Below are 22655 nucleotides of genomic sequence, written 5' to 3'. Positions count from 1 at the left end.
CTCAGGTACTTGTACCTTATAATTTCTTGAATTATCAACAGTGCTCTGTCCTTCCAGGTCCACGGCAGCTCCTTCAAGTCACGGAAACTAATCTGTTCCTTGTGCCCTCCCATCTAGAGATTAGTATCCAGAATATTAAGTAGTTATCTTGATGAATCGCCAGGAGATAGTGTTTGTGAAGGCTGGTAACAATTAGCTGGCTCTAATAATCCGAGTGGAGGAAGAGTGTTTCCACAGAACCCCTTCAAAGCGCTACTGTACTTCAAAGCGGTACAGAAAGTCTGGATCCGGTTGGAGCAGTTGCATTTGGTTGTTACTCATTTCAGAGGGGAGACTGCTCTCATGAGTATATGAATTACCTTAAACTTGTCTTTAGGAAGAAATCTCTGCTACATCTAGTCCATCAGCAGTTCTTGTCAGCTTTATGTCTCAAATATGTCCCTAGTCTCCCCACTTCGTCTCCATTGCCACTACCCTGTTTCAGGCCGCCATCATCTCTTACTTGGTCTACTGCAAATGTGACTGGCCTCCCTTTTCCACTCTTGCTCCGTTGACAATTCTCGCATAGCAGCCAGGCTCATCTTTTAAAAAATACAAATCTGATCATGTCACTGCCCTGCTCAGAACCTTCTGGTGGCTACTTATTATACTTAGAATAAAATTCAAGGTCTTCACTCTGGCCTTTGAAGGCCTGCACCATCAGGCCCCTTACTAGCTCTGTGACCCCAATTCACACTGTATTTCTGCCTGTTTACTATGTTCCAGCCCCACTGGCTGTCCCGCTCTTCCTCAAATACAGTGAGCTAGTTTGCAATTCCACAGTTTCAAATTTGCTGTGCCCTCTGCTTAGAATATTCTTCCTCCAGACCTTCATATGTTGATTTCTTCTGATCACTCAGGTCTCAGCTTAGATAATTTCTCAAAGAGGCTGTGCCTGATTACCCTGTCTAACGTTCAGACTCCCGCATCATCCTCACATTATCCTGCATTGTTTCAGAAGACATATCACGATCTACTATTATTTTATTTCTTGTTTATTGTCTCTCTTGTGCACTAGATAAGTTGCATGTCAGCATTTTTCTTGTTTACTTTTGTATCCCTAGTGCCCAGAACTACATCTAGTGCATAGCAGGCCTAGTTTCACAAATATTTGGGAATGAAGAAGTAAATCTCAGTGCTTGTCCTTATCAGCATCAAAAGTTCTCTTAGAACTGCCGCAGTTCCCACCAGGGAAGGTAGTTGAATCCGCCAGATGCCTAAGTTGCTTAAATTGTGTTAGAAGAATATAGGCTTTGGACACAGGGAAGCAAATTGTCACAGTCAGTAACAGCAATGTTGCCTGCAGACCCCACATGGGTAGTACAGTCTGTGACCTTTTCCCCTCTGCTGTACAAAGTAATAGCTAACCAAAGCTACAGTTTATTGAATGTTTACAATGTACCAGGCCCAGAAAAAATCACTTCATACACATTAACTCATTTAATCCATGCAACACCCCTATACAGTAGGTATTATTATTATCATCCCCGTTTTATAGTCTTGAGAACTGAAGTATAGTCACACAGCTAGTAAGTAGGGGATTCAGGATAGGCACCTAGGTAGTCTGAGTCCAGAGATAGACTGTCCACGTTGATTTCACAACCACCTCCAAGAGCTGAGCTCTGCAACTTGTATATCACAGCTGGGATTATACACTTGACTTTTAGTGACCTTTTAGTTTTGGTGATCACTACTTGCCAAACAAGTTCCCTTGGGTTCTGTCACCACGACCAATATCAGATAGGGCTTGCCATTTTGGCCATACTGGATCACTGTGAATGAGACCCATGTTGTAATGGAGCACTCATTTAAGGGGTTTTTTTTTGATGGCCTGTCTTAATAGTCTAAACTTTTTTTTTTTCTGCTTTATCTCCTCAAACCCCCACTGTACATAGTTGTATATCTTAGTTGCCGGTCCTTCTAGTTGTGGGATGTGGGACGCCGCCTCAACGTGGCCTGACAAGCGGTGCCACGTCCGCGCCCAGGATCCGAACCCTGGGCCGCCACAGCAGAGCGTGAGAACTCGACCACTCAGCCACGGAGACGGCCCCTAATAGTCTAAACTTTTGTAGGTAATGAACTCCAAGAACTTCTAGCAAGGATGAGGCCTGGCTGGAGATTGTTACGAACATACTGTTTCCTGAGGCTGCAGGAGTCATTACCTATTGTTTAGCTCTTGCTCTAGAGAAAGCGTTTAGTTCTGGGCCAATAGAAAGTCTATGCTGAGTTGGAGGACAATGGTTTGAGTCGTAGAGGGAATCTTGGGGGTGGAGGTGGGGATGAGGCTGTGACTTATGTGCTGCGCTGTTTTGCGTTCCCAGGAGACAGACCAACTACAGCAGAAATGCATCCTTCACTTCTGACACCCAACACACAATCACTCCCCTTCCCCCTACTTCCTGCTAGATACCCGACACCAGATACCAAGAAAGAAAAAAAGAAATGGTATGAGTAAACAGTCTGCAAAGTAATATAAATATGTAACCAGTAAATGTGATGTAGTAATATAAATATGCAATATAAGTATGTCCCATAAACATGCTATATGCTATGTAATATATTTATTAGAACTGTGTGTGCGCATGTGTGTGTCAACAGCACTAAGACTTTTGGGGCCCCCTGTGTGTGTGTATATTTAAGTGTGAAAAATAAACACACATACTTGCAGGCCTTCCCACACATTTTTCAGACCAGCCGGCACTGGGTAAACATGATAGAAAAACTCAATGTGTCATTTTAAGTATAGTGCTCTGATAAACATATACGTCTGAATGTAGTTCCCAGTAAGTAACGCAGTTGAACTTTGTATAGATGAAGCTTTATTATCTTTTATGAAACTTAGACGTGTCTGTTTACTGTTGAATGGAACTTCTGCTTTTCCAGTACAATTTAGGCTAGGGTGTCACCAAAGCACAATGATGATGATCAATGGTTACTCAGAATTCTCTTGTAACAGACCTTTTCTTAATTTGTTTTTTAATGGTATTTGATACTCTTTCAAAGGTATTTTTGTAGTGACTTAGTTTTGGTAGTGCTATCTACTGTTTTTAGTACATTTGTAGATTTTCTTTTTTAAGTAAGTCCCATAAAACTTATAATTGATTGCCTCTAGGCCCCATAGTACCCTATAGGAGGCAGATGGATATAGAGCTGCCTTGCCAGGAATTATGTTAGGTCCCTGCACCAAAGTTGGGGCCTGACTGGCATCTCAGCTGTGTTCACCGTCTTTGGTAGCTTAATTGTCCATCATTAAAGGCATGTTAACCCTTGGATCGCTAGGCTACCATTTAATGCACTGGAATAAAACGTGTCTTTTGGAGCCTTATTACCTTCAAATAAATTCATGGTAAAGTGTTTGCCTCCTACCAACAGCACTTTCTTTATTTAAAAAATCTCTAGCTTACCAATATACTTTATAAATCACTTTTTAAAATGTGGATTGCAAAGTAGTCATAATTTGCTAGATACTCTAAAGATGAGTCTTCTCACAGTTATTCTTACTCGGAGCTTATGTTCTATCTAAAATGAAGCCACACATAATCCATTTAACATGTACAGATAGAAAATAAACATATACTTTTTGGGAGACAAGAATGTATATAAGTTGAGAAATTATTTTACTGTTTGTAATAATCTTTGTAACTTTTTGGGAATTAGAACAACTCTGAGAGGAACTTTGACCAAGTGACTCCATATTGCTTTCCTTCATAATGCCAAAAAAGGTGGTATTGACAATGAGGCAGTTTCCTATGATGGTTAACAGAGAAGCCACTGGCACCAGATTGTCAGAGTCTTTATTTAGCAATACCATTTACTAAATGACCCTGAGCAAGTCACTAGACCCCTCTTTGCCTCAGTTTCCAAAACTGTAAAACACTGCCTCATAGAGTTGTAGGATGCAGTGTGTTAATAGATGCAAAGCATCTAGCATTTAGTAAGCACTCAGTGCTAGCTGTGATGATTATTTGTATTGTTGTTATTGTTAGAGACTGTGCCCCAAAGACCAGTGTGTAGCCAACAATTATTTCCTCACTTCTCATGTAATGCCTTACTTCTGTAAATGACTGCTATTTGAGTTTTGAATGCAGCTCTCAAGAACTGCTTCCTCGTGTCCTTCTTACCCGCTTATGAAAGGTTTCCTCGATGGCTTATTGCTACCAAGTAGCCCTACCCCAACGAAAAGAATTTTTTGAAGGCTAAGTATGAGAACGAGTGATAAGAATGGCACACAGAGTAGTCTTCATCAATCCCCTCATTTTGCCTGGCACTTTTTACAAACCACTGGTTTTTGTCACTTGGGCATAAGGTACGTGAGGAAAATACAGAGGTGAGAGAGAAAAAAATGCCACCATTGTGAGCAAAACACATCTCCCCTAGCAGGGAAGACTGGTGTGGGGAAAAAAGCCAATGAGAAGCAGTATACAAAACGTATACAGTCGTCCCTTGGTATCTGCGGGAAATTGATTCCAGGATCTCCCGCAGATACCAAAATCTAGGGATGTCATGTACCTTAGTCAGTTCTCCATATCCGCAGGTTCCACATCTGCAGATTCAACCAACCGTGGATCACAAATAATAAATACACAATCTGTGGTTGGTTGAATTCACGGATGCGGGACCCACATGTGCAGAGGGCTGACTATGCACATGGAACTGTATGCTTTGCAGTTGCAGAAATTTATAGTAGATATCAAGTCATTCTTTCCACGTGCACAGAATACTTCCTATGTTCTCGTTTAAAATTAAGAGGAAATTTGTTAGATTATCATGACAGCGTCTCAGTATTGGACTTCTTACTCTATAGTATTGACCATCATCCACACAAACCAGTTCTTAACATTCTTTACATTCCTGTATTTCTTCCATATGTTACCACCCAAGGGGGGGTGGTCATCTGCCCGCCGCAAGACATGGCAATAGTCAAGAGGCAAGTAAGTAGGAGAGAAAGGACTTTCTATTACAGTTTGCTAGCAAGAGGGAAGATGGCCAACTAATGTCTGAAATAACTGTCTTAAGGGGGCACAGGATCTTGAAGCAGTTCTATAGGCCACTGGGTTATAGGGGAGGGAGTCAGGAAATGTTGAACCCCCTGGTGTTGCAGACTGGGAGTTGCCACATCAGATCTTGTGATTGTCATGGATATCAGCATAGAATCTCTGTCCAGAGGCCATCACATTCCTAGAGAACTCAAAAGAGCAAAGTTATCATCTTATCACTGCTGGGAGGGGCAATAAAACCCACAGAGCCTGCAGCTGCCCTGGAGACAGACCCTTGCTTATCTAGCAAGCTAAAGCAAAGATTCAAAGGGGCTGGTGAGTCAGGATTAGTTAATCAGAAGTCATTCAAAGTTACAATATGGTTTCTTTTTTACAATATGACTTCCCTTATGTCAACCTTGTGCTGATCCGGTATCAGTTCCCCCCTTTTGTTGTTCATCCTCAACCTTGAGGGGTATCCTGTTGATGAGGGGCAGAGGTTGTTCCATCTCATTGAACCATTCTCCTAGTAAGACGGTGATGCAGGTAGATGGGCTTCCAAAGTCAGGCCTATATTGTGTAAGCAAGTAACCAGGTATTCACTAAGACAAAAAGAACAACAAGGTTAATTGTGGGAGTAAACTATAAACCAGTTTCTGAGCCCAAGTGGCAGCCAGTCAAAAAGATTTCTAGGTGTCAGAGTCGAAGCATCCTTCACAGTTTGAAATGTCTCTGATGATGTCATTGGATGTTCAGGTATCTTTCTGAGTGGCTTACATAGCAGCAGACATGAATCTCTCTTAAATTTATATCAAGTCCTCTAGCTTCAGTTTGCAAGGCTTCATGAAAAAGGTCAGGTTCAATTCTCAGTGATTCCAAATGAAAATCATGGGAAGAATTGAAAATGTTAGTTTGGAGATTTGCAGCCAGATATTTCAGGAGACTAGAAGAATTCAAGATCCTGTCCAGTTAACAGATATAACAAAAACCTCAAAGACAGTTAACAGAACTAGAATCTAATATCCATGAATGTGTACTATAGCTTCTACTGAAACATAATTTTTCTCTCTAAAATCACCCTCAGTTTTTACAAAAGATGGCCTAATTAAGATTAACTGGTTTGCAAAATAAGTCTAGTTTCAATAAAACTTGATCCAATTATTTACGTAAGTGCAGCAAGAATAGTAATTGATTGTATAGGCTCTTTTAAATCAGCTTTGCTGGAACCTTTTATAAGGAATCTCAGATTGAACTTTAAAGGCTTCTTGAGGCCAGAAAAGCCAAGCCAAGGGCTTGTCATCAGATTGTGCCTGCAAAACCTACAGATTTGGGTGGATTCCTGTCTTCTCAAGGTCCCTCAAAATATTTCAAGGTTTCAGGCGCCTACCAGATATGTGACCTTCCTTAGTTACCTGGTAAAGTTGGTGCAAACTCTGTAAATGAGGTATCAGGCCACTATTTCCATGTGACTTTATTCCAGAAAGTCAACCTTTATTCCTCAAAAGCTGTCTTGTCATATCTGAGTCTGTATGTTTCTCTCAAATATGACATTTCACTCCAAAGCCTTGGTATTATAACCAGTGTTTCCAATTGTGTCCTGTTATAAGGAGAACAGATTCTTATTGAACTTATGAAAATAACTATATTGCCATGAAAACAATACTCACTCAGTAAGAGTTTCCAAATTCTAGAGGGATCAAGTATGGAGAAAAAGATAAATGTTTCAATTCTGCTCAGAAAGGTATAATTTTACCAAATTGCTACGTCATAGTTAGCATCAGAGAAAAAAGATTTCCTTAAATCTGAAACAAAACAAAACATCAAAGAATCAGCAATATCTCAAATGAAAAGTCATAAATTATAATTATCTTCATCAGTTCATTCAGTCCTGTGTAATTGGTTCTTGATCTTAATCTGTCAGCAGTTTCATGAAGTCATCAGTTTCTCTGTTAGAGTTCCGTAATTTCTTACCCTGTTCAGTTTTATGATCTGAAAGTTTATCAGAAACCTGAATTCTAGAATAAGTGTCAGTCCTTTCCAGGAATCTCTCTGAAGATGAAACATATTTTCAAAAGCAGAGGAAAACAACTATCTGCAAATGACAGAAAACTCAAAAAAGAGCAATTGACAAAGAAACTTGTCACATACAACACTTCAAGTGACATACAACAACTTCAAGATAATAATTGGAATTATGGCTGTCAACCAGGACAGATCAGAATTTTTGAAATGTTGTGTAATTTTTAAAACATTTATATGAATAACATTTACTCACATAATACCACCTAAGAAGGTTTATCATCACTTATTTGACAATGCTTCCCATGTAATTTAACATGCCAAATAAACCTAATAAGTTTAATATCTTCCTCCTTATAGGAAGAGAGAGTGAATTTCTTTGAGAAGTCTCAGGCCCTCTGAAAATCCCCAGAGAAATTTTCTCCTTTCTTCCAGGTGAAAAGAAAGCCTTTATTCAGGACTTGAGTATCTTTTTGGGGCATGGGGGAGAGAGCTTGTCAAAACTATCAAAAGGTTTTAAAATGCTTGTTCAAATAGGAAACAGCATTCACTGAGCAACAATACTCAGTTATCTGTTCGATCAAAGTGACAACAGAAACAGTCAAGGGCAAACAGTTAAAATAGTCAAAAGACCTTAACAGAGAGACCTAAGTCTTTTTTGAGCATAGGAAATTATTTTAACAAAACATAGTTTTTCTGTCTTTTAGGTAGACTTACTTAAAAGTAAAGAAAAGCCTTTTTTAACCTCTTTATCAAGAGCTGATCAAAAGTTCAAGAAAATTATCCTTTTAAGAGTAAGAAGGCCACTTCTAATTTTGCATCAGCTTACTTTTGACATTAAAATTCATTTACTTCCTTTAATCTTATCCCACTTCACCATGCATAAAACTCCTGGAGATTTTACTTTCACGAACTGTCACTTACTTTTTACATTCAGAAGTTGTCTCGTCCCCCCCCCCCCCTTTTTTTCTTTCTTACTACTTTAGGACAAATTCATCCTTTTTTTAAGAAGATAAACTAAAATCTCCATTCTTTATATCTTCTCTACTGGAATCATTTTACTTTCCTTGTATACAGACTTTCTAGAAATATGTGCTTTCTCACAGAAAATTTCTCAACATGTACAAAACATGTCTATCAACAAACTAAGCATTTTTTAGTTTCTCTGAGATAAGACACCAAAGGCAGACAAATCTATGCTTAATAATGAATTTCTAACATTTTATCTTATCTGCAAATGACCTAGATACTCAACACGTTTTTATCATTCAACTTAATTTAGCTGAACTCTGAAGTTTTAGCTTACCAAAAAGAATTTGGAAGCTGTTTTTTCAAGTATAGAAGCCATGAAACATAATTATTGTACCTAAGAACTCTTACCCATTTTCATCTATCTAAATCATTTATTTCTAACAATTATGTTTAGAAAACTTCCTGAGACATTAGACAAAATTAGCTATCATTTAAAGCTATTTTTGCTGACAAATTTGTAACAAGTATTATGAGCTCATTTGACTACTAAACCTAGGCTGCATGTCTACATCATATCCAAATACTGACAACTCTGAGGACATGCTTATTTTGATCAACAAACTTAAGCTTTCATTTACCAAAGATTAATTTATGTCATGTTAACTTGAAAGACATTTGAGTTAATTTCTGTTACATTTAGAATTTATGTTAGTGCTTACTTTAAGCCAATTTGAATAGAGCTCTTAATTTTGGCCATACCATCTGGAGGTAGAGAAATTTCTCAGTTACAACATATACATATGGATACATATATGAGCACACAGGTAAACATAGGGACCTTACAGTTGCCTTTAAAGTTTTATGAATCAGGTGCAATACAAAACTCACTAGTCTATGAGAAACATTTGCATTTCAAACAGTGGCTCTTAAGTCCTAGAGAAGATGGGAACAGAAAGTTTACATCGTAAAGACATAGAGAAGCCCTTCAGGTTTTCTCTAAGATGGAGTTTCTGGGGCATAACCCATCCAATTGAAAGTGTTCTCAATTAATTAAAATGCACCCAAGTGGTGAGTCTCCTGGGGTGCTTGCGGTGTTCCTCATGGCAGTAAAGCCAGGGTCTGACTATCATCAGACTTGGAGAAGGGTGCAAAGCCTGACTGCAAGTGTCAATATAGTTATAAGATTTAGTCAAGGCCCACCCAGCCTAGGCACTTACTCCCTGAGCCTGCACAAGGCAAGCCAGGGAGGCAAGAGGCAAAGACCTGGAGTGGGCCAGGGGCTGGGGTCCCAACAACAGGGTTGATAGTTAAGTCCCTACAAAGGTTTCTAAGTTTTCAATTTTACAGAAGGTCTGGCCTGAACTTAACCTCGACTTGGTGACAACAGAGGAGGTGAAAACAAGACAGACAAAGAAGGGAAAGAGGTGATCAGGCCTTGCCCTCATGGCCTCTTCCCAAGGGTTATCGATAAGAGTCACACAAACAACAGTTCCCATGCCAGGACATGCAACCACAGCAGGACAGTTTACAGAATAAGTTATAGGTCTCCTGTACCCATAACTGACTCAGTAGGCACCCAAAATACTCAACGAGTCCTTGACAGGAGACGAAACAGGGTTCCAGATTTTCAGTCAAATGACTGACCCAGGAGCCAACCTGGAATCATTCCAGGTGCCCCCAAACCAGTGGGGAGCTCCCAGGGGTGGATCATGGACTCTCTGAAGCCAGAAACTGCAGCCCCAGCCTGGGAGTACTCCAGGTGCACAAACAGAAATGAGAACCACCAAGAGAGGGCACCCCACTTGGGGTCGCTGGGGTGATAAAGCCTGGAAACCAGAGGAGAGCACCCAGGGGTGGAGCCTTTGACTTTAAAGATTTCTTTGTTTCTCTGTTCAAAAGCTCAAAAGCAGCTCCCAAATAGCCACTGTAACTTTAAATTATCCCAGGTTATCTTGCCAGCTGTTTACAATTACCTGCGTTTTAGGGGGCTTTTCTCAAGGTGGCCGCAACAAACAAGGTAATTTCCAAAGAGACTTTGTTATGATCACCAAGAAACTCAGTCCCCAAACAGCTATTTTAAACTATTTACTGACACAGACACAGCCAAACCAGGCACCAGTGAACTAGTTCCCAGATTTAGGGTATAAAGTCCTACAACTGTTCGCACTCTTGAGTGCATGCCCAAATGGTCTTATTGGACCCCAGATGGAGGCGAAGGGAGTTTATTGAGCGTCCTTGAGGCATCTTACCCTGTTCCAGATTGAGCCCATTGACTGACCAGATGTAACCGTTTCTCTCTTTACCTCAATCAGCGTTTGGAGGCAGCCAGCGTTGGTCCAGGAAAGGAGGAAGGGCAGTTCCTGGAGACAAGGAGAGCCTCGGCAGCTGCTATGGACTTACATGCCTGTCCTAGGTCATCTGGCCACAAGAAGGGCTTAGGGTCCCACGTGTAGTACCACATTTGTTACCACCCAGGGGAAAATTATTTGCCCACCGTAAGACATGGCAATAGTCAAAGCAAGGTAATAGGAGAGAAATGACTTTTTATTACAGCTTGCAAGCAAGAGGGAAGATGGCCAACTAATGTCTGAAAGAACCCTCTTAAGCAGGGCACAGGATCTTGAAGCAGTTCTATAGGCCACTGGGTTATAGGGGAGGGAGTCAGGAAATGTTGAACCCCCTGGTGTTGCAGACTGGGAGTTGCCACATCAGATCTTGTGATTGTCATGGATATCAGCATAGAATTTCTGTCCAGAGACCGTCACATTCCCAGAGAACTTAAAAGAACAAAATTTTCATCTTATCACGGCTGGGAGGGGCCATAAAATCTACAGAGCCTGCAGCTGCCCTGGAGACAGACCCTTGCTTATCTAGCAAGCTAAAGCAAAGATTCAAAGGGGCTGGTGAGTCAGGATTAGTTAATCAGAAGTCATTCAAAATTACAGTATGGTTTCTTTTCTACAAGATGGCTTTCCTTATATCAACCTTGTGTTGCGCCGGTATCAGATATAGTATATGTCACTGTTAATATGAAACCAGGTCATTTTTTGATGGCTTAATGAAATAAATAGTTATAGATGGCTCTATTGCGTTTTATATTTAAGTGTCTTTTTCAGAGGCCCCATTTACCCTAAAAACTTAAGAGAAATTAATTTTCAAACAGAAAGATACTTGTTAATATCATATACTAAAGTAGCATGTGTTTCATAAACTGTAATCTATAGTGAAAGGAGGTCTTTGTTGAAAATTATATTTAATTTTAGTTAAGTGGATTTTTCATGCTTTTGATAATACTGTAATAGTCGTGGCATAATGTCGTATGATTTTTTAACCTTATACAATTTCCCACTGATTCTGAACTTGATCTCCTTGCTTTTCTTCTAATCTGGGAAGATATTTAAAAATTGTTTTTCCCCATGTGGGGAATTGGTGAGTGTGTGTGTGCGTAAACATGAAGCAGTCTGACTGACTGAAATGAAGAGCTGCGTAGGTCAGTTGGTAACAACTCATCTATAGCTGCTTACGAGGAAGTTGGAAACAGTGGTGCTACTACTCACATGACGAAAAGAAATCCCCTGGCAAATGAGAAAGCTAATTGTATGATCTACACTTTTAACTTGCTTGTCCATTTTGGGGCCTTGACCTAATTCAGCCTGTTTACGTTTAGTGAGCCAGTAATATTTCATGTGCCTATGACTTCTTTCAGTAATGTCAGGAAGTTAATGAAGGTTACGCTGATTAACTTGATCACATCAACTTCACTGTGTCAATATTCCCCTACCAACAACAGGCAGCTGAATACCACTTGGGAAATGCAAACAGTCCAACAGAAAGATGACTTTTTCTGTCCTTAGAAACTATCGAGTGAAATGTCTCAAATAGTACCAGCTGTACTAGCACAATTAAGATTGTTCCATAATTTGATATTTGACTGGGGAACAAGATTAGCAAGAAGGGAGAATAATCTTTTAGCTGGTGTCCTAGGGTAAAATTTGGAGTCTACAGGATTTTCAGGCACATGAAATTTTGCTTGGTTGCTCTAATGTGGCATTTCTTGTATTATTCTAAATTCCTCAATGGAAAAAAAAAACCCCTGATTTCCTTGTTGTTTTATAGTAGAAGGAATTATTATCTAACCTCACCTACCCTAACTAGCTTGGTCATGTCCACTAAAATGATTAAATTTAGAAAGACAATAGGAATATTATGACATACTTAGAGAATGTCACTTATCTCTACCATTCATTTTTATTTTTTATTATGATCAGATTATGAAATATTTTAAGATTATTTCAGAAAGTACAGAGAATAATATAAAGACCACCCACGTAACCACTTACAGTTTTGTCAAATCTTAGCATTTTGCCATATTTGCTCTCAATATGTTTTTTAAAGAAACTGAGCAATTGAAAGCTTCGGTGTAACTTTCACTCCCTCCCTTCCCAGAGATAACTCGTATCCTGAATTTGGTGTTTATAATTCCCTTAAATGTTTGTGAACTTTTGCTACATATATATGTATCCATAAATGATATACAGTATTATTTTACATATGAAGTTTTGAAACTTTTTAGAAATAATATCACTCTGGACATATTCTTCCCTGAGTTGCTCTTATCAGATACTCAATTTTTATGTTTTTGTCATTTATCCATGTTTATGGATGGGGCTGTAGTTCATTCATTTAAATTGTTTATAGTACTCCATTATACAAAGTGAGAGATTAAGCCAAGTGTATAGTTAGACGGTGCAGTCCCCACAGGACCACTCTCACTTCTGACACCAACTGCACGTTTGACGGATTCCCCAAACCACCCTCAAGTTTGATAGTTAACTAGAAGGACTCCCAGGACTCACTAAAAGCTGTGATACTCACAGTTATGCTTTATTACAGGGAATGGGTATAGATTGAAATCAGTCAAGAGAAGAAGTGCATAGGATGGAGTACAGGGGGGTTCCGAATGTGGAGCTTCCAGTTGTCTTCTCCCCATGGAGTCAAGACAGTGTTAGTCTCCTAGCATTGATGTGTGTCAATATGCACAGAGGATGGCCAATCAGGGAAGCTCACATGAGCTTCAGTGTCCAGAGTTTTTATTGGAGCTCCATCACACTCGGGCATGACTGATTACCCATAGGGCTGAGCTCAGTCTACAGCCCCTCTAGAGGTTGACTGATACCACATAACTGAACGCCTCCACTCTAAATTACACTGTTGATCTTTCTGGGATGGCTAGTCCCTACCCTAAGACTTGTTGATGTGGCCAACCCTCACTCTAAATCATATTGTTAGACTGTCTGGTGAGCCAAGGCCCACAAGCAAACAAAGAGACTCCTTTCAAACTTGACGTTCCAAGGGCTTAGAGATCACCTCCCAGAAGCCAAATATAAAGGCCAGATCTTTTTGTGGGCCAGGTTAGATTCTTTATTACATGTATGAATATACCACATTTTATTTTATCTATTCTCTTGATGGATATTTGGGTTGCATGTGGCATATACAAAAATAATACCTTTTTATTATTTAGTTAAGGAATGCTTATGTAATACTTACAGTGTATCAGATGCTGTGTAGCTTCTTTTCAAGTATTAATTCATTTAATCCCCAGAAGAATCCTATATGAGATAAATGCTACTATTCTCATTCTGTCAATGAAGAAAATAGGATACAGGAAGGCTAAATACCTTGTTCAGAGTCACACAGCCAGTAGATGGAATAGCTGAGATATAAACTGAGGCAGTCAGAATCCTTCCTTATAACCATTATGCTATGCTGCCTAAAACCAATGCAGCTACAAATATTTTTATACACAACTTCTTGTATACACGTATGAGAGTTTTTATAAGATAAATGCCAAACAGTAGAATTGCTACACTGTAGGTATATGCATCTTTAACTTTATTAGCTACTGCTAAATTGTTATCCAAACTGATATTTTTAAACAATTTGTAAGGTATTTGCACGTTTTTCCTAATCCGTGACTTGTCCTTTCACTTTCTTTTGTTGTCCAGATGTTTATAATTTTAAAGTACTCCATTTTTTCAATATTTTTCTTTATGATTTTGCTTTTTGCATCTTAAGAAATATTTCTTTCCCCTGAGCTCAAAATTACATCCTCCTATATTTTCTTCTAGAAGTTTTCTTTTTATATTTATGCCTTTCATCTACCTGGAATTGATTCTGAATATAGCGTAAAGCAAGGCTATAATTATTTTCCCCATATTGTCTCAAAGCTTTTCAATGGTCCATTCTTTCCCCACTGGTCTATAATGCCACCTCTGTCATAATCATGTTCATATACATATGGGTTTTTGTGTTAGTTTGCTATTGCTGCCATAACAAATTACCACAAACTTAGTAGCTTAAAACAACACAAATTTGTTAGCTTACATTCCTCGAGTTCGGAAGTCTAAAATGAGTAGCAAGGATGCCTTCCTTCTTGGGGCTCTGGGGAAGAGGCTGTTTCTTGTCTTCTCCAGCTTATAAAGGCTCCCTGTATTCCTTGGCTTGTTTCCCCCTTCCAGCAATGGCGTCACTCCAACCTCTGCTTCTGTCTTCAGATCTTCTCTCACTTTGACCCTCCTGCTTCCTTTTTGATCACATTGCACCCACTGGAATCATCCAGGAAAATCTCCCCATCTGAAGATCCTTAATTTAATTATATCTGCAAAATCCTTGCTATGTGAGGGAATGTATCCACAGGTTCCAGGGATGAGGATGTGAACATCTTTGATGGGGGTATTATTCAGCCTACCACGATCTCTTTCTGGACTTTTCATTATTATTATGTTTTTAATTCATCCCTTTTAAGCATACTTATTTTATAATCTCTATCTGATAGTTCTACCATCTGAATAAAGTTTTCGGCAGTCTAATCCTGCTGTTTGTTGTGTCTGTTGATTCTTACTAGGATAAGATATGTTTCTTCATCTGTTGTATAATTTTGAATTATAAACTCATCACAGGGCACAATCTCATGTGGCCTGTGTTGAAGCCATATCACTCCAGAAAGCAATTGCTTTCTACCAAGTCTCCAGGGGTACTACTGACCCAGAGCCACTTTTTATGACATTTTCTTGGTTAAGGGTTTTTTGAATCATATAGTAGTGTAACTTCAAACCCCCAACCTGTGTAAGGTTGTAAATGCAGAGGTGAAATTTTCCACCACCCAGGGCTTTAGATAAAACTTTCGTTTTCTCCCTCTTTTAGTAAGTGGATCTTTTCCCTAGATAACCCTTTCACTGAGGTGTAGTCCTTTAAGGATCCCGACGTTATGAGGGAATATTGCCTTTTCCACTCCCTGCCTTGTCTGGATTCTAAGACTTCTCCTTTCCCTATGTGGGCATTAAAACCCAAGCCCTTAGATTCCTGGGATAGGCAAACTCCTTAGAGCTTCTGCAGCATGAACTCATGTGCTTACTGCTCTAGTTTTTAGTTCCGAGTTTAGTTTTTGCTTACTTTTATGGTAAGCAAAATCTCTAGGGGTCTCCTAGAGTCTTCCCTGCTTGTTTTCTCCTTAACACTTCTCTGTGGCCACTTCTTTTGAGAGTCTCATACATCACCTCTTGAGTAATCAGTAGCTGGTTTGGGGGGGATAGCTGAGCTTTGCTTAGGGACACCTTTGGCTTGGTCACAATTCTAGGCTTCCACATTATATTATTAGCAGTAGTACCTCTGCTGAATCAAAATACAACTGATCTTACCTTTGAGATATTCTTAATACCGTGATAGACAAAATAATAAATTGTCAAAATCCTATTTCTGTAAGACTAATTATTAAATGTAAGATAATTTAAAAGAAAATAACGTTATACCTTAATTTTCAACTCAAGAATCCTAATTCTCATTTTCCTCTTCTCTTCCTAGGATGTGTGCTGTGTTTGGTGGAATCTATTGTCTTCGCCATTCAGTACAGTGCCTTGTTGTGGACAAAGAATCCAGAAAGTAAGGATGATATAAGTTACCTTCCTATATTTACACTGCAAGCACAGGTGAAAAATGCTAAAGTCGATTATAAAAAAATGATTCTTCAAAGATCCTCCTTGGTATTAATAACATATCAACCTTGATTAAAAGTAATTTGTATTTAGATCCTCCAGAACAAGGAAAGTGAGTTCAGAATATAGAAACTAAATTAATTTCCCTGCAATATGACTATAGCTCCTGATCATCCAAGCTTAGAAGACAAATCATTTCAGCTGCTGGGGTGGGTGATGAGTGATGTTAGTTTTCCTTGTGGCCTTACCTCCTCTAATTGATTTTCATCAGATGACAACAAAGCCCTCTGTTATTGCATTTTTAAAAATGGAGCTCACCTAAAGACTCATCAGATTAATCTCTGCTGATAATGCATGTCACTCCAAGAGAAAAGACTTTAATGACTTTTTAGGTAGATTGTTGTCATAAACTATGCTGCCCTGTTATCTGAGGATAAATTCTTTTACAACCGTATCAGGCCTGCAGGCTGGGTTTGGATCGAAATAAGAATGTACCTGCCTTTAAAAAAAGCTGAGCACCATCTATTCATCTGTGTATTTTTATACTTCAATTATATTTTTCTAGGATTTATTATTTAGTTACTAAGATATGCTCTTGCCTGAATTACACTAAAAAGCATTCTTTGATTTCTTGGTTTTACATTGAAACTTAAGTGGGTCAACTGGATCAAGTGTTAGGAGCTGTTTAAATTGCTACGTGTTTTTCTTTTTTGTTATGTGTTCTTAAGCATCTACTGACCTATGTCTCTTGTATGGCTGTTTGTAGGGGTATATAAAGAAATAGTGTTGTTCAGGTCATAAAATACGTTAATATCTTAAACTGAAAACTTAACAATGCAAATTTTAATGTTTCTTTCATTTTACAATAATGTTGTGTAGTCTAAGTGGCATAAACTGTTAACTTCTTATAGACTAGTTATAGCACAATAAGTAGTATTTTGAGATATGGGGGAGAAAAAAATTCAACCCTAGAACATGTGATATTTAGATAGTGAATTCACTTTAGAAAAGTAATCCTCAAGTATAAGATAAAATAGACGCATTGTTTAAAAGCTTGTGAAGTACCTTTAGCACTTAAACAGAAAGGTACCACATAAATGAAACCTGATAATCCAAAGTGAAAAATCTGTCCCCGAAGGCCCAGGATATTCATGTATTGGCTCATGAAGAGCTCTGTGGAGGTTCACGAAGGAATAGTTGTCTTTATGACTCTTAGGGTCATTTTGCCTTATGCATTCATTTTGAAGCGTGAGTATGTTCCCAAGATGGAAAGCCAGATAATGAATTGCTTGTTTGGTGCTTATTTACTTAGATCCTTTTACCTTTTTGGGCCCCATTCCAGTCCGCCATATTACTCTTAGTGACAGGCAGAATTTGCATGGCTTATGTTTGTTTAAAAAAAAAACATGGATACATTAGTACAGTAATAGCTTTTGTTGAACTAAAGGCTGCATTTACCTTAACTTTCACTTAGTTTTTATTACAGACTCTGAACAGAGGAGCTCTTCTTTTATGGTCTGCAGATTTCAGTTGTAGCAGATAGCTGAGGGCTAAGGGTCTAAAGACCAAAGTTTGGTAGTTTTCAATTTTTAATGTGCATAAGAATCACCAGGTGAACTTGTTAAAAAAAATGCCAATTTCTGTGCCTCACCCTCTGAGAGTGAAGTTGGATAATGTGCTTAGAGTGGAGCCAGGTAATTTGCAGTTTTAAGGAACACCCCCAGTGGATCTAATGTAGGTGCTCCTCAGATGACACTGAGAAACTCTGATCTGTGAGGTAAAGTTCAGGATTTAAGCCAATGGTACTTGGTTCCAGGATGGACTTGGGGTTCTGGGTCTTAATTCATTCTAAGCCCTTATCAAGATGAACCTTTTAGATCTACTGGAATCGAATACGAATTTTAAATAACAGACACTGCTTCAGATTTAACATTTCTTTTGTATCATCATAGAAAGACCTCAAACATAGCAATTATTATCTAACAACTCCTAAGGCATACGTGATCAGGTAGCCCTGGACTGAGAAGACGTGGAACTCCATCATTACCAGGAATGATAGTGGGCAAGTCACTTTTCTTTGGACTAGTTCCTTTATCTGTAGGACGAGTTAGATGGACTCTGCAATAATCCCAAATTTCCTCCCAGATGTGACATGCTTTGGTTGAGTTACTGAAAGTACTTAGAAAGTACTTAGTTTTTCTTTATCATTTAGAAATAAATTATCTTAAAATGTTTTATATGCCCAAATGTAGGCCATTCTCACATATTGGGTAATCTTCAGTACCAGTGAGAAATTCAAAATTTTTGAAGAACTTGTAATTGTCTACTTTTATGGATATAAATGAAATAGCAAAATGTCTACTTATTCTATTTATTAAATTGTTATTTTACTAGAACTCCAGTTTTCCAAGTGAATACCTTTTTCCTGTCCATCTTGGTTGATGAAGATACAGCCATTTTGGATTCTGGGTATAATTCTCTTCCTGGAAAATTTATTCCAAGCCATAAGTGTTTATTTCCTTATAGTAAGAGAGTTTTTAAAATTTGACCTGCATTCATAATATTCATGATACTACAATATTCTAACTGTACTGAATTACTTAAGTGATCTTTAAAAGTTTTAAGAGACAACCAGTACTTGAAAATTGTAAATTCATACCTTCACTAATAATTACCATATTTATAATAATTTTTGTCTCTTTAAAAAAAAGAATCCATTTTATGACGTCAAATAGTTTTTGTAAATATCTAAAGCTGGCATTCATTGAAGTTGACTCAGGCCAATGTATCTTTCCCAAACACTACTTTGTCATTCAAAATCAAATAATTGAGAGAGCTACCAGTAATAGTAGATATTTTGTCAGGACTTAAATGTAAAGTGAGGGATAATTTTTTGAGGGAAAAACCTTGAGTTTTTATTTGGGCATATCCAACATACATTTCTTTTTAAGGAATACAAGTTGAGTCAAACAACTCTTTATTCTAAGTGTAATTAGAATATTAATCAAAGAATTTGCATTTGTTTCCTTATGGTCTTAGATCACCTTTCTTTCCCTATTTTTCTGTGTGGAACACTTGACGTCTCCTTTCCCCATTTGGCGTAGTTACAAGCTACTCCGGCTTCAGGTCTAAGATTATTTCCTAATCCCACAGACTAGATCAGAACCCTCTGCCAGCCTCCCAAGTCAGGTCCCCTTGTGTGATTGTTTGTCAGTTCCCAGTAAGAAAAGGCAGGATCTCACTACTGTATCTCCAGAACTAAGGTACGTTCCTGTCACCCTCTATACTCAATAGCTATGTATTGAATGAATGAATGAAGATGAAAACCTGATGATAGCTTTTTGTGCGTTTCTTTTCACCTTCCATTGAGGAAAGGTGATAGAAGCATAAAGATCATAGCACTGAATTTGATGTGGTGATTATACATCAAAGTATTACGCGAACTTTGAGAGAAGAAATATGAAATACATAACCAAATGCATACTTATTTTCAGCTAGGTCTTATTTTTCATTTTTGTTTAATTTGCTTTTTCTGAGGTCCACATTGACTATGCTCTCTTTCTATATTATCCATTGGCTCTGCTTTCTTAATTTTCAGCGGACATAGGTATCAGTAGTTCTTTTCTGTACCCTCACTAAATTCTAATATTGAACCCCTCTGTTGAATGCTTCTGGAAATGCTGAATGCTCTTGTTGAACAGCTTTCTTTGCAGCTGTGCTGACCATGTAAAACTCCTATAAATTAGATTTCGCCGTTTAGTAATACAGCATTTGATGTTAAGTTAGGGTATGAATGACCTTGGACCAGATATGTCTGTAACCAATAGTCTGAATCTAATTACTTCAGCTAGTGTGCCTTGTGTACTTCAGCTGTCTCACTTGCTAGATTTCCTACTATGACTATTTCTGAGTGAGAGGTTTTTCTGATATTGTGAATAACTATACCTTTTCTAGATACTTGGACATTAGTAATGAATAGTATGTTAGACCAAGCATGAGGTGACCGATTCTTAATACCATTCGTCATTGTAGGAAAATCACTGAATTTCTGATTTTAGCGTGTCTTGTTGGCAAAATGGTAGTGATAATATTCTAGATATTTAACCTTCACCAACCCCCACGCTAGTTGCTATGGGGATAAAGAGATGAATAAAACATGGACCTTGCCCTTGTGTACAAAGAGACAGTAAAGAGTGCAGCCTTTAAAGTCAGATAGACCTGGATCTGTATCCTGGCTTCCCCACTTACTAGCTGAGTGAACTTTAACCAGTTGTTTTTAACCTCTCTGTGCTCCAGTTTCTTTATCTATAAAGTGGGACATGACAGTACCTACCTTATTGGGGTATTATGAGTATTAAATGAACAGATAAAGCACATAGAACCATTTATTACACATAGCAAGAGCTCAGTACATGTTAGCTAGTAGCAATTATTAATGTTAACTAGATACTTTGGAATCCCATGGAGGCGATATGTTGTAAAGGTCTTCTATGCTATGCTAAAGAATTTGGACTATAATCAGTGGTAGTTTTAAGTAGGTAAATAAGATTAGATTTGCTGCTTTTAAGTTAGTAATTCTGGCAGTGGTTTGGAAGAAGCACTGTGATGGAAAGAGATTCTTTGCCTTCTAAATCAGAGATTCTGTGTTTTTGTTTCTGTCTCTACACTGTTCACGTGCACAGAAAACTTCCATCATCCATCCATCCACTCAGCCTTCCATGCAACAAGTATTGGTTGTTTTCTGTGTGCCAGGCACTGGGGATACAGCAGAGAACAAGACAATCATGGTCTTTGTTCTCATGGAGCTTAGAGTCTACTGGGGGACGTTAGAGAACAAATAAATTAATGAGATAATTACACACTGAGATCTGTTCAATATGCGGATCTGCCTCTGTCCCTCCCAGTGTAAAAAGCTTCAGTGGCTTTATATCACTTGAGAATCAAGTCTAAGACCCTTTTACGTGACACATGAGACTCTGGGATCTAACCTCTGGCTGCCTCTCTAAACTCATCTCTCTTCCCTCCCTGCTTCCATTTTATTGTCAGTTAATACTGAACTGCTTATGATTTCCTGTAATCTCTTATTTGCCTCTGTTTCCCTGCAAATGCTGCCTTTTTACCTGAAGTTTTCTGCTTATTTGCTTTATTCGTTGGTTTTCAGCCTTTAAAAGCAGCTAATGCATCACTTCCTCCGAAGAACATTGCTGATACTCCACCCCTCCCCCTAAGCTGAGTTAGATCCCTCCCCTTAGTACTCGCATGATGCTCTGTCCTCATCTCTTACCACCTACCAACTTGCTACCAGTCCATTGTCTTATTAGTCTTAACAAGAGTCTAAGGCAGTGTGATTGGAGATGGAGAGAAGAGGCTAGTTTTAAGAAATCTTTATAAGGTGGAGTCAAAATTGAGTAGCAGGTTAGATGTGGGAAGAGAGGTTCTGAACTAGGGAAATTCTGTAACTAACTGGTCATGTCATGACCTAAGACAGGGACTCGAAGGAGGGAAGCAGGTGAGGAGGCATGATGAAGTCAGTTTGGGGAATGCTAGGTTTAAAAGGGATTGGAGTCTATCCAGAAAAAAATAGATAATAGGCAGTTAAAAATACAGATACAGAGTTTGAGATTGGTCAGAGCAGAGAACTATAGATGTGGAGTTAATCTGTTAATGGTGTTTGAAACTATTGGAGTGGATTTTTAACCCCCCAAAAATTAGTGATAAGCATTTTAGAATGGTTTTATCAAAGAAGTGTCATTTGAATTAATGTGTGCGAGAAAGCATAGAAGGGCATAATGAGTAGGGAGAATTATTTTGTTTCTTGCAATGATTGGGAATCTTATAATTTCCTTAGTTATTATATTTTCCTTTTAATTTTTTCATGTGTGATTTCTGCATTCCTCATCATACAATTAGTTGGGATATTAATTCTGAAGATCATAGACACTGGATACCTGTTTTAATGTTAATTTTTCTCTTCTGGGCCAAATTCCAGATAAAGAGTTTTCATCTTGCGGAGTGTTTTCTTCCTTATCGTCACTTTGCTATTTATGCCCTCATGTCACTGAACCAAGAACTGAATAACTGTTGTGATTTGTTGGTTTAGAAAGCTCAGCTCTAGAAATGTTCTGTCTGGCTTCAGTGATTCTTATGATCAGCTTGGTCATTGTGTCCCTGTAACTAGAAACTCCTATCATGTTTCTCCTCAATTTACTATTTATGAGTCTCAGCAAGGCCCTCAACTAAATCCAAAATGCTGTTAATCTTTAATGGCTGCCTCAGGTTCACGTGGGAGGAGTGGGCAGGAGGGGATTTTAGTGTCTCTGGCAGCACTGTTTCATTTTGCTGTTTTCCATTACTTGAATGTCATCTAATTTTTTATATTAATCTTTATAATACAAAGTTTAAGTCTAGGTCCCAAATCAATATTCCTTTCTTTGTTGTTCTCCCAATTAGGCCTAATATATGACAGTAAGTCAAGCATTGGAGGGGAAAACAAATCCTATCACTTACTTAAACTTATCTTGGTTTGAATAGCTTTGCTCAGACCTAGAGCCCTAGTAGAGTGAGAGTGTCGGGTGAGTTGTGTTATTATCTACCAGACTGACTGGGCGTATGTGACCATCACTTCAGTTTCTGTAGAAATTGGATTTTTTCCTGT

At 38.4% G+C, this 22655-nt stretch overlaps 1 protein-coding gene across 1 annotated transcript in view; it reads left to right on the top strand.

Annotated features, from left to right (window-relative positions):
* The window catches only part of CHM (CHM Rab escort protein), a 157081-nt gene that overhangs the window by 96578 nt on the left and 37848 nt on the right, over positions 1 to 22655 (top strand). The window contains exon 9 of the mRNA XM_001500825.7: positions 15870 to 15947. Coding sequence (XP_001500875.2) covers positions 15870 to 15947 — 78 coding nt within the window. The remainder of the gene's footprint in view (positions 1 to 15869; positions 15948 to 22655) is intronic.

This window comes from Equus caballus, chromosome X, assembly GCF_041296265.1.
Source record: "Equus caballus isolate H_3958 breed thoroughbred chromosome X, TB-T2T, whole genome shotgun sequence".
Lineage (NCBI taxonomy): Eukaryota > Metazoa > Chordata > Mammalia > Perissodactyla > Equidae > Equus > Equus caballus.
Note: the sequence above shows the minus strand (reverse complement) of the source record. Positions and strands in the feature narration are given on the sequence as shown.